The sequence below is a fragment of the Schistocerca piceifrons genome, chromosome 1 (genome assembly GCF_021461385.2).
Source record: "Schistocerca piceifrons isolate TAMUIC-IGC-003096 chromosome 1, iqSchPice1.1, whole genome shotgun sequence".
NCBI lineage: Eukaryota > Metazoa > Arthropoda > Insecta > Orthoptera > Acrididae > Schistocerca > Schistocerca piceifrons.
Genome location: NC_060138.1, coordinates 1,079,713,283 through 1,079,726,430, shown reverse-complemented (window position 1 = coordinate 1,079,726,430; position 13,148 = coordinate 1,079,713,283). Strand labels below are relative to the sequence as shown.

The following is a 13,148-nucleotide window of genomic DNA, read 5'->3' as shown; positions in this document are numbered from 1 at the left end:
CCTACAAACAGCACGTAGCATATTGTCAGTGTGCAGTTGCGCAGCAGGATGATTTTAATGCACAAATTTCAGTTTTTTTAAGTTCTAGCAGGAGGGCTTAGTACAGACAAGGTTAGCTCATGGCTAGTGTTACTACCTTTTTTCAACAAGGCACACCTCCAGTGTAACAGATGTCCGGACAAGGGCGGGCATTGCCACACAAACTCAGAGCGAGGCAGGTAGGAAAGTAAACATTTCCATGCTAAATAACAAGGCACTAAGTGGTAACACTGAATAGCTTTAGCGTCTGACGACCACTGTAAAATCGTAAGCTGAAAGAATAGAGCTTGGCAACCCAGAATAATTACTCAGTTATTACATCGGGCAAGGAATTCTTACGTGTCTAAAAAATGAGGGGAAATACGATCATACACCCGCTGCCATCAGATCATAAACGTGGACTCGGCCCTATAAACAACGAAGGTGTCAGAGCTAAAAGACACATTCACTCGTGCTGCAGTTCTGTCCGAATCGCTAGAACAAGAGTGAGAGAACGACAAACATGAGTTTCAATGAAACCACAAATAGCTGACTGATGACGGTTTGCCTGCTACCCGCCTGCTGATCTCAACACTGAGATGCAGCCAGCTTGATGTGTACCACAGCCGCAGTCTATCGTTGCCGCCTATTGGAACGTCATGGATGAGGAGACTAGTACGTGACCAGCCCTCCCGTACTACCAGTCATTCTAGATGGTCTGCAAGCTGTCATCTCCACATTGAGCGAATGTGGTGCATTCACGCAATGTCCTGGCCAACTTGTGATCACCTGCTGGAGTCGTGGTCGATCCAAGCTGGATGGCCAAGGGCTATTCTTCACGGCAACCGACGTCCTCGACCACCATCAGTAGTCTTCACCTGAACACACAACGAGCTGTCTTTGAGAGCACTGAAGTGGAAGCCGTACTGTACCGCCTAATGACTGGGCAGGTGATATCTCCTCATTCCCCTGCCTCCTTCCCCTCTTCCAGCCCCGACCGTTGGCGCCAGCGCAGCAAGCAGCCGCGTTTACACCCGGTCGCCGACCGCCGCTCTGATGACACATAACTTGGTACTCTCTGCACGATAAATGAACATTATTGCAGATAACACACTGTACCACTTACACCTCTGGGGCCACTCACCCAGACTCTGTACTTGGCCTCCCGTTCTCGAGCCCAGCTGCCTGGGGTCGCAATAGTGCTTTGGGAACCCATCATATTTCATTTTTAGATATGCAGTGGATGTTTTCCACCATCTACAGGTAGCAGAGACATAGTTATGCACTCCCATTCCCAATCCATTGGATTATATTACCTGTGTGATCGTCAAAAACAACTGGTTCTGCAGAAGACATACCTAATGCAAAGACTTTCACACAATATGCCAAGGAAATCTGCTAAAACCTTGGATGCCATATAGAAGGGTATTAAAGTGTGTGTGGCACTCCATAATAGAACGTGTGTATGCACGTGTACAAGCTATCCCCCCTTTCTATGTGATCTTGTTGACCTTCTCTCCATCTCCTAATGCCCCTCTCCCTATCTCCTCTTCTAGGTCCATTTCCTGCCACCTCTTTGTCCATTTCCACTTCCCCACTCTCTCTGACTTACTGCCTTGCTTATTGTCGTTGCAAATTAGGCACTGCAGTAGTACTCTAAACATAATCTGATAACCCATAAATTCAAATTTCCTGTTTCCTAATCCTAACAAGGTTACACACACACACACACACACACACACACACATATATATATATATATATATATATATATATATATATATATATATATATATATACACTCCTGGAAATGGAAAAAAGAACACATTGACACCGGTGTGTCAGACCCACCATACTTGCTCCGGACACTGCGAGAGGGCTGTACAAGCAAGGATCACACGCACGGCACAGCGGACACACCAGGAACCGCGGTGTTGGCCGTCGAATGGCGCTAGCTGCGCAGCATTTCTGCACCGCCGCCGTCAGTGTCAGCCAGTTTGCCGTGGCATACGGAGCTCCATCGCAGTCTTTAACACTGGTAGCATGCCGCGACAGCGTGGACGTGAACCGTATGTGCAGTTGACGGACTTTGAGCGAGGGCGTATAGTGGGCATGCGGGAGGCCGGGTGGACGTACCGCCGAATTGCTCAACACGTGGGGCGTGAGGTCTCCACAGTACATCGATGTTGTCGCCAGTGGTCGGCGCAAGGTGCACTTGCCCGTCGACCTGGGACCGGACCGCAGCGACGCACGGATGCACGCCAAGACCGTAGGATCCTACGCAGTGCCGTAGGGGACCGCACCGCCACTTCCCAGCAAATTAGGGACACTGTTGCTCCTGGGGTATCGGCGAGGACCATTCGCAACCGTCTCCATGAAGCTGGGCTACGGTCCCGCACACCGTTAGGCCGTCTTCCGCTCACGCCCCAACATCGTGCAGCCCGCCTCCAGTGGTGTCGCGACAGGTGTGAATGGAGGGACGAATGGAGACGTGTCGTCTTCAGCGATGAGAGTCGCTTCTGCCTTGGTGCCAATGATGGTCGTATGCGTGTTTGGCGCCGTGCAGGTGAGCGCCACAATCAGGACTGCATACGACCGAGGCACACAGGGCCAACACCCCGCATCATGGTGTGGGGAGCGATCTCCTACACTGGCCGTACACCACTGGTGATCGTCGAGGGGACACTGAATAGTGCACGGTACATCCAAACCGTCATCGAACCCATCGTTCTACCATTCCTAGACCGGCAAGGGAACTTGCTGTTCCAACAGGACAATGCACGTCCGCATGTATCCCGTGCCACCCAACATGCTCTAGAAGGTGTAAGTCAACTACCCTGGCCAGCAAGATCTCCGGATCTGTCCCCCATTGAGCATGTTTGGGGCTGGATGAAGCGTCGTCTCACGCGGTCTGCACGTCCAGCACGAACGCTGGTCCAACTGAGGCGCCAGGTGGAAATGGCATGGCAAGCCGTTCCACAGGACTATATCCAGCATCTCTACGATCGTCTCCATGGGAGAATAGCAGCCTGCATTGCTGCGAAAGGTGGATATACACTGTACTAGTGCCGACATCGTGCATGCTCTGTTGCCTGTGTCTATGTGTCTGTGGTTCTGTCAGTGTGATCATTTGATGTATCTGACCCCAGGAATGTGTCAATAAAGTTTCCCCTTCCTGGGACAATGAATTCACGGTGTTCTTATTTCAATTTCCAGGAGTGTATATATAAATGTCGTGTAACTAGGGTCTCCCGTCGGGTAGACCGACCGCTGGGTGCAAGTATTTCGATTTGACGCCACTTCTGCGACTTGCTTGTCGATGAGGCGGAAATGATGATGATTAAGACAACACAACACCCAGTCCCTGAGCGGGGAGAATCTCCGACCCAGCCGGGAATCGAACCCGGAACCTTAGGATTGGCATTGTGCCACGCTGACCACTCAGCTACCGAGGCCGGAATATATATAAGTGAAAGTAATATATATTGGGTATATATAGGGCAATTATGTTATGTATATTATACACATCAGATATAGTATATAGTCTATGAGTGTCCAAATGTTAATTACAGTATCGTGCAAAACTGTGAAGTAAATCTGTCAACAATGTTTCGATATTTTTGGTAATAACATTTCTAATTAAGATTTACATATAATATATACTATATGCATATATATTAAGCGCTGTCGGGCTGGGCTAGTACTTGGATGGGTGACCATCCGGTCTGCCGAGCGCTGTTGGCAAGCACGGTACACTCAGCCCTTGTGAAGCAAACTGAAGAGCTACTTGATTAAGAAGTGGCGGCTCCGGTCTCGTAAACTGAAATACGCCCGGGAGAGCAGTGTGCTGATCACATGCTCCTCCACATCCGCATCCAGTGACACCTGTGGGCTGAGGATGACACGGCGGAAGGCCGGTACCTTGGTCCTTCCAAGGCCTGTTCGGACGAAGTTTAGTTTAGTTTATACATGTATTGAAAGTAGGTACATGAGAACATGACTATTCAAATGCAGCGTCGTGACAAAATTTCGAAGTAGTCGGTGAAGAACTTCTGGAGATTTAATATTCTGAACAGACGAATATGATGTTTCTGCTGACAACGTGTCCCCTTCATATAGTTAAAATTTCAGAACGCTGCAGAAGGAGAACCACTGCTCAGAATGACGTCAGATTTCAACAGCATATTACTGAGACAGGGGAAACGCCATGAAACAAACAAAAAATTGTAAATTTTATCAATACAATGTAAGTGTATTAACGTAAATCGGGTCAGCTACAAACGACAGATCAATCACTATTCGACGGCTATGATTTGACTTGTACATTACACCATCCGCACTGTTCAATGTGCATGAGTCCAGAAATTCAGCAGTCAACTGCTGTGTTTCTGTTAATGTGGTAAGTACATCCACCACGGTAAGATCGCACCACGTCACCCAGAGAGGTAGCGCAATGGTAGACATGTTATGTTATGTTAAGCGGTGACCTAGAAACGACGGAGAGGCTCCGTCCCCGCCGCAGCCGACCACACGACGACTACCGCAGTCCACTGCACCCCACCGCCGCCCCACACCGAACCCAGGGTTATTGTACGGTGCGGTCCCCGGTAGACCCCCCAGTGAACGTCTCACACCAGACGAGTGTAACCGCTATGTTTGCGTGGTAGAGTAATGGTGGTGTACGCGTACGCGGAGAACTTGTTCGCGAAGAAATCTCCGACATAGTGTAACTGAGGCGGAATAAGGGGAACCAACCCGCATTTGCCGAGGCAGATGGAGAACCGCCTAAAAACCATCCACAGACTGACCAGCTCACCGGACCTCGACGCAAATCCGCCGGGCTCTCCTTCCCCCCTGGAAAGCCGTGCGTTAGACTGCGCGGCCAACCGGGCAGGCCGTGGTTGTCATACTCGACCCGCGTTCCCGAAAACGACGGTTCAAAACTAGGTATGGCTGTCCTGATTCGGGTTTACTGTGATTTCCCTAAATCGTTCCAACAAATGTCGGGGTGATTCCTTTGGAAGAGCACTGCTGATTTGCTTCCCCATCCTTGAAACAATCCGAACTTATGCTCCGTCTCTAATGACCTCGATTTCGACGGGAAGTTAAACCCAGAACTTCCTTTAGTACTACGTAGAATGGGAAACTCCTATTTTTAAACATCCTGAGACTACAGACAAAATGAAAAGGAAAATGACATCGTTTCTCCTGGGATCGAAACGGCATAAAAGGCAAAAATACACGGGATTTTAATTGTCCTTGCACCAAAAACCGCATAAAAATGAAAATGATTCCTGTTTATAATTACCGTGAGACTAGCGAAAGACAAGTTCAGTATGTTGTCCACCAATTCCTGCCACAAGCTGAAATCTAGAAATAGCTTGTTCCGCAACAGATCTGAGTGTCTCGGAGGTCATGTTCAGAATACGTTGCACTATGTATGCCTTCAGTTCAGCTACATTCGTAATTGGAACACTGAACTCAAAGCATTTATGGTAACACCACATTGAGAAGCTACACGGGTTAAGATCAAGTGGTCTGGATGGCCTGGCTGTAGGGAAATGACGGCTGATAACGGTAGCATTTGCGAAGTGCCTCTGAGCAGGCAGACGCTTCACTAGCTGTGCAATGAGATGAGGAGCACCATCTTCCATAAAAATGATCCTACCCTCACATCCACACTGTCGAATGGCTGTAATGGCATTGGTGCGCCAAAGAATCACACGGCCGAATGACGGTACAGCTAAGAGGACCTGCAGGACTCATCTCCTCGAAAAGATACAGTCCTACGATAAACGATGCCGTCGGCCAGCAACACACAGTCACCTATGCAGAATGAAGTGGTACCGGATGATATGCGTGCGGATTTTACGTTTCCTATTGCGTATTGATATGTCTTTGGGGATGGAAATGGGCTTCGTCTGTCCACGGCATGTTCCACGGCCATTCATTGTCTGTTTCCAAGCGAGCAAGAAACTCTAGAGTGAACCTTTGCTGTGCTGGGAGGCCAACATTTTATTCACGCTGCTGACGGGCATCTCCAACATTCAGGTAATTCCCCGTGCACTGCTTATTTGCACACCACCTCTCGACGCTCGACTTTCCTCTCTCTCCCACATGCCACACTGTGCTTCAAAAGAACCTGTCTTATCGAATTTTATAATCATTCTCTTCAGATCCTCAGCAGCTATCGGACCAATGTCTTTTTTCATACCCTTGAGTGTTCGTAACTTCTGCAGGGTTACTGGCACACAGTCACCGTTCTTGTGAAGTTGCACATGGACACAAACAGAGAAACAGTCTTGTATTGTGCGCCTATTAATAATATGCTGTTCAAATTTGACGTCTCTCCGTGGAATGGTTCTCTTTCTACAGCGTTTTGTTGTGAAACTGGACCTTTAATTATGGACACGCTGTGTATGTATTTACATACCGTATGGTGCTCCAGTAGGTACGTAAAAACACGCTCGTATTCGAATGCAAAGTTGCGTCATAATTTCAAAGCAATCAGTGAAGTACACTACTGGCGATTAAAATTGCTACACCAAGAAGAAACGCAGATGATAAACGGGTATTCATTGGACAAATATATTATACTAGAACTGACATGTGGTTATATTTTCACGCAATTTGGGTGCATAGATCCTGAGGAATCAGACGAAAAATGACGTTTTGCCACTCGTGCACCCAGGTTCGTCGTTGAGTACACCATCGCAGGCTCTCCTGTCTGTGATGCAGCGTCAAGGGTAACCGCAGCCACGGTCTCCGAGCTGATAGTCGTCGCTGCACGATCCGTTACAGCCATGCGGATAAGACGCCTGTCATCTCGACTGTTAGTGATACGAGGCCATTGGGATCCAGTACGGCGTTCCGTATTACCCTCCTGAACGCACCGATTCCATATTCTGCTAACAGTCATTAGATCTCGACCAACGCGAACAGCAGTGTCGCAATACGATAAACCGCAATCGTGATAGGCTACAATCCGACCTTTATCAAAGTCGGAAACGTGATGGTACGCATTTCTCCTCCTTGCACGGGCATCACAACAACGTTTCACCACGCAACGCCGGTCAACTGCTATTTGTGTATGAGAAATCGGTTGGAAACTTTCCTCATGTCAGCACGTTATAGGTGTCGCCACCGGCGCCAACCTTGTGTGAATGATCTGAAAAGCTAATCATTTGCATATCACAGCATCTTCTTCCTGTCGGTTAAATTTCGCGTCTGTAGCACGTCATCTTCGTGGTGTAGCAATTTTAATGGCCAAAAGTGTACTTTCGGAGATATACGATTTTGAGCAAACGAACATTTACATTTTTATTTACGTGGAATATGTACTATTTGATGCTCAATTAGAAAAGCTATACACGTCCACTTTCCGTTGCGCTGATGTACATAAGCGTGTGTGTTCCTTCGATAAATTCATTTACCTACTTGTGGGGAGCCACGCATGATATCTTATTAGTTCCTAACACAGTAGATGGTGCTTGTACTTGACACCTCCCAAGATCTGCGTTCTTACCTTTCTGATTAATAATTTATTCCTAATTCTGTCCCTCATATAATGCTTCCCATGTTTATCAGTTTACCATAGTACTTCCTTGTTCTGTTGTGTCTCTCTTAGTGCAAATAGCACATCTGATTTTCTTGGTAATGTCAGTGAGGCACTTTGCAAGGGATATTACTATTACATTACTCAGATCTACCGCTTGTTGAAGGGTATGGTATAGTGTGAAGTTCATGCTACGTTCTTTGCTAGTAGAATAGTGCTTTAATGCTCTGATACATTCTATGTACAACATCTTTGATTACATGACATGAACAAGACTTACATCTGTTTAGATATTCTTGAACTTTGGCAGTGGAGAATTAAAGATTTTGTGTGGGGACTTACAATAATTTGTTTAGGATCCTATTGTACTTGTACGAATATTTAATTATTCTTGAAGGCTTCAATGAAATGATCACTACTGTCACCAGTTAGCTTGTGGGAAGTACATTCTTTCGGTGTAGGTTATACGTTTGGCCGAAGAGTCACTCCATGTTGGGGTTTGTACGAATACACAGATGTAATTTACTATTGCAGTTACTGGGTGCATTTTCAGTAACTCTTAGTGCTAAAGGCTACATGTAGCGTATACGAGAAAGAGGCAATTAAAAACTTTCCGTTCGAGGGTGTTGCTGCAGCGTGGAGGCACCCCGATGTGACTCCGATGTGTGTATATAAGCACTGACATGCAGGTAAGGACTTAGTGTGATCTTCCAAAGGAAATACTTTTATCGCCCCTTATAATCGACGTAAATTTCTTCGAACATGTCAGTTTGATCTGAAACGTTGGGGTCATAGTACTGTATGCACATGATGAATTTTGAGAAATTAATGTTATGAGTAAGATGTGATTGTGGTTAAACCATTATTTTCCTGGTCCTCTTTTGAAGACTGAAGATTTCTTGTATTGTGGAAGTATATACTATTTGTAAAGAACAACTTCTGCCTTTGCAACTGAGATGATTTTGTTTGTCACACAGCGCGTAGGATTTGTGTCTTATCCAGTATGTGAATGAAGTTGTGTCTTCCTATGGCGTAGTTTTGTTGGTTGGAGTTTTCCACTGCTTGTGGGTAGTTATATGGCTCAGAACTGAAAATAAGCAGGTTTTTCGAAATATAGTGGCAGAATGAACAGTCTTTTTTCGTGATATCATGCTTTTGTGTGATACTTTTTGAGAGTAGGAGATTAGTGTCAGGCTATTTTAGAAAGCCATTGGAGATTGCAGATGCAGGCCTCTACGTATACACTATATCGATGTGAATTAGAAAATTAATTTCTTAGAATATTAAACGAAATGTATATTCCGCACTGTGATTGGAAGTGTTATATAAATTCTACCTTTGTATGAAACTACTAGCCCATTCCCAGACATTGAAAAACTAACATGATATTTCTTACTCCTTTGCAGGATACTTCTGGCATATTACGGACATCCATTACGACCCAAAGTACGATCGCAACGGTGACCCTAAATCCAGTAAGTACTGATGAATAAAATCTTTGCTGCTTCCAACTTCTCTACCAGAAAATACCTTACATTCCATCTGAATGTCCAGTCGTATAAACTTTAATCAGATTACTTCAAATTTTGACTTCATTTCATAAATTTAATTTACTGTCTACATCACTCATTAACACTTTTGCATAATAAAATCGAAATTAGGGCTAGAAAGACATAATCAAACGTTAATCCACGTGTAAAAGTGACGTGACTGAAGAATTGGTACGCTCCTTCTACAGAGGAATCTTCTAGAATCTACAGATTTCAGCGACTTATGCCTGCACTTCTGTTGAGGCTAACATCACATATAGACAAAGAAGCTGAAGTATAGAAACGATTTTGCTGCTTATTCTAAACGGCGAACGATATTTTGACACATAACTAACAATTTTGGTACTACAAAAGACTTCATCTGCAGTTGACAAGAATATTCTCTCATTCTGGAAGAATGTATACATTATATACTTCTGACAACGATTCCAAATGAAGACCTGACTGCGAGCTACGGTTCTTGTGAGAAATCTCTTTGTGGTTTTGTAGGTGCAAGTGGCCGCCAGAAAAGTGACCACGAATGAATTTTTGGCAGGCCTGAGCATGATTTATGACCAGAACATCGGGACTGATTCTTAACGCCATAGCATGTCGCCACCCTTACTATTCAAATAAGACGAATGTGCCTTTGCCCTCTGAAACATCATCCAGTAGCAGTGGTTCAGACGTACGATAGATATTCGTCTTCAACGTAATACGAAACACATATACGGCCGCTCTAGTACATTTCGGTGATAAATTTTTCTCTCTAAATTCAAGTACCGGTATTCGAAATCTTGGTACGGTTTTCGTTCATTCACTGACGCTTTCCATAAATACGTATTTAATTACATTTCTAATTCCCTCCTGTTTTATTATCATTGCCACCCCACTCTGACAGATATAATTCCTATATTTTTCATTAAATTTCGACGTAGTGTTTTCTGTCTCTCTCTCTCTCTCTCTCTCTCTCTCTCTCTCTCTCTCTCTCTCTCTTATGTTCAGACGATTCACTCGCTTTCAATTTGAGCCATATTTTCCTGTTTCATATCAGGTGATAAATAAACAGTCACATATTTTAAGTCACAACGAAAAGTACGAGCAACGCTACCTTGAAGCAACTGAAATTGAAGAAGAGTTGATAAAACAACATAAACATGTCCACTGGTAAGAACAAAATGGTGTCCTTCTTTGACGTAAAATCATTGAGTCACTGCTCGTATTAATGAGGCTGGAAAACTACGGTTCAGCCAAATGCACCACAACCTTACTGATTTTGTGCACTTCGAAAAACAATCAACGTTCATTAAAATTTATAATTCTCACTATTGGCATCATTGGTATCATCTGTACAATGCTGTACTTCAAACGTATATTCCTTGAAATTTCTTCCTCAAATGAAAGCCGATATTTGACACATTATTGGACCAGAAATGCTTCCTTCGCCAGTGTTAACATGCTTTTTGTCTCCTTCGTCCATCATGTGTCATTTTTCTTGCAAGATAGCAGAATTCGTTAACTTAATCTACGTTGCGCTCCCCAGTTTTGATGTAAAGATTATCATTAATCTCATTTCTGACATTGTTAATTACTTTAGCCTTTCTTCGCTTTGCACCTAATCCGTGTTCTTTGTTCGGTAGACTGTTCAACCCATTCAACACAATGCAGTTCTTACTCACTTTCACTGGTAATAGCAATGTGATCTGCCATTCATAACTGACATCGTTTCACCTTGAATTAGAACCAAATTCCATGACTAATCCTTGTCTGTTCGATGTGCAGATTGAACAGTAGAAGCGGAAGACTGCGTTCCTGTCTGACAGCCTTTTCAATGGAAGCAATTCGCTCTTATTCTTCCACTGTTATAGTTCATTCTTGCTTATTGTACACATATTCATCTACATCCACATCCATATTTTGCAAACCGCTGTGACGTGCATGAAAGAAAGTCCTTCCCATTCTACCAGTTATTAGGGCTTCTTCCCATTCTATTCACTTATGAGGCTTTGGAAGAATAATTGTTTAAACGCCTCTGTTTTCATCTTTTGCTCTTCAATTCTTTAGGATACTGTACACGTTTCGAATCTACTTTTCACTGCCACTTCATTCTAGATCTTCCTACGTTCTCTCTCCCTCTTGGCTGGTGCATCATAGCCTGACGTGGGATTCTCTCTGCACTCATTATTTCTAGGTGTTGTTACCAGAATGTTTCAATTTCTTCAATCTTTTCATTATTATTATAAAAATTTAGTTCATTTCTAGTATTTTCATTTCTTGTACGGTAGTACCTGGTAACACCTCTCACTTTCCCAAGGCACCTCATTTCTGCTACTTATAGTATACTTTTACCGCGTTCTTTAGGGATCCATGACTCACTTCTATCTAACAACATGGTCGTAGCCATTCCTCCTGTATCATTCCTCATACTGCATGATATTTGTTAACCTTATTATATGTGTCGCTTTCCATATCACAGCTTACGTCGCATCCTAAATATTGAAGCTAGAGACCTGCTCAGGTTCGGTATTATCAATCAATATTTTTCAGCGGGCACAAGGGGAACGTTTCTCCCAGATTTCAGTTTTCTTTGCTTATATTCGAAGGTTATATTCTCATTTCCTAATTGATATAGTTTATACACTGCTATTGTAGCTCATCTTCACTTTCTTCCAAAATTGTAACATCAACTGCGTACAGGAGGATATTAACACACTCATTTCTGTTAATCTGTACAACCGTATTTAAGTTCTATCTTTAGTTCTAAATCAGATCATTTATATATACATTCAATAAGGTTGGTGACAGGCAGTAGCCTTATTAAAGCTTCTTTTTTATTTTTAGTCCTCGTACTTCTGACTGACACGATGCGGCCCGCCAAGAATTCCTGTCCTGCAGCAAGCTTTGCATTTCAGAGTAGTATTGCAACCTACGTCCTCAGTTTGCCTGATGAATTACAGCCTCTGTCTTCCTCTGCACTTTTTACCTTGTGCAACTTCCACTAGTACTATGACAGTCATCTTCGTGATCCGTAATTCTGATGTTAAGTTTCTCGCTGATCTCATTTCTGCTACTTCTCGTTACTTTCTTCGGTTTAGTCTCAGTCCATATTCTGTACTCATTAGACAGTTCATTCTGTTCAAAAGAATCTGCAGTAGTACTTCACTTTCACTGAAGAGAACAATGGCATCATCGAAACTTGATAGCCTTTAAATTTGAATTTTGATCCCACTCTTGAACCTTCCTTTTATTTCCATCATAGCTTCTTCGGTGAATAGATTAAACAGTAGAGACTAAAAAATAAATCCCTGTTTTAGGTCCTTTTTAATCCAAGATCGTCGCCCTTGGTCTTCCGCTCTTATTGTTCCCTCTTGGATCTTGTACATATTGTATGTTAGCCATCTGCTTATAATTTGCCCATATTTTTATCAGAATTTCGGAGATCTTGCATCATTTTACATTACTGAACGCTTTTTGTATGTCAACAAATCATATGAACATGTCCTGAATTCTCTTCAGTTTGGCTTCAATTTTCAACCGCAACGGGCGAACTCCCTCTGTGATGCCTTTACCTTTCCTAAAGCCAAGCTTACCGTCATCCAACTGATCCTCAAATTTCTTTTCAATCCATATTTATATCATTTTGTCAGCGACTTGTATGCATGAGCTGTTAAGCTGATTCAACGATTATCCTCGCACTTGTCGGCTTTTGCTGTCTTCGGAAATGTGTGGATGATGTTTCTTCGAAAGTCTCATGCTATATGGCCAGTCTCACACAGTCTATAGATTAACGTGAATAATCGATTTGTTGCCACTCTCCCCAATGATTTCGAAATTATCCATCCCTCCTGCCTTAACTAAAGTCATCCAACGATCTTTTGGATTCTACTCTAATATTGGATCCCTTATCTCTTCCCTGTCGACTCTCGTTTCTTCTTCTATAACGTCATCAGACAAGTCCTACCTCTCAAAGAGGCTTTCAGTGTACTCTTTCCACATATCTGCTCTCTCCTCTGTATTCCACAGTGGAATTGCAATTACGCTCTTAA

General features: G+C 43.7%; 1 protein-coding gene across 1 annotated transcript in view; it reads left to right on the top strand.

The window, feature by feature from the left end:
- Positions 1 to 13,148, top strand: part of LOC124777794 (acid sphingomyelinase-like phosphodiesterase 3a) — a 573,663-nt gene that overhangs the window by 346,070 nt on the left and 214,445 nt on the right. Inside the window, exon 3 of the mRNA XM_047253312.1 lies at positions 8,980 to 9,048. Within this exon, the coding sequence (XP_047109268.1) occupies positions 8,980 to 9,048 (69 nt within the window). The remainder of the gene's footprint in view (positions 1 to 8,979; positions 9,049 to 13,148) is intronic.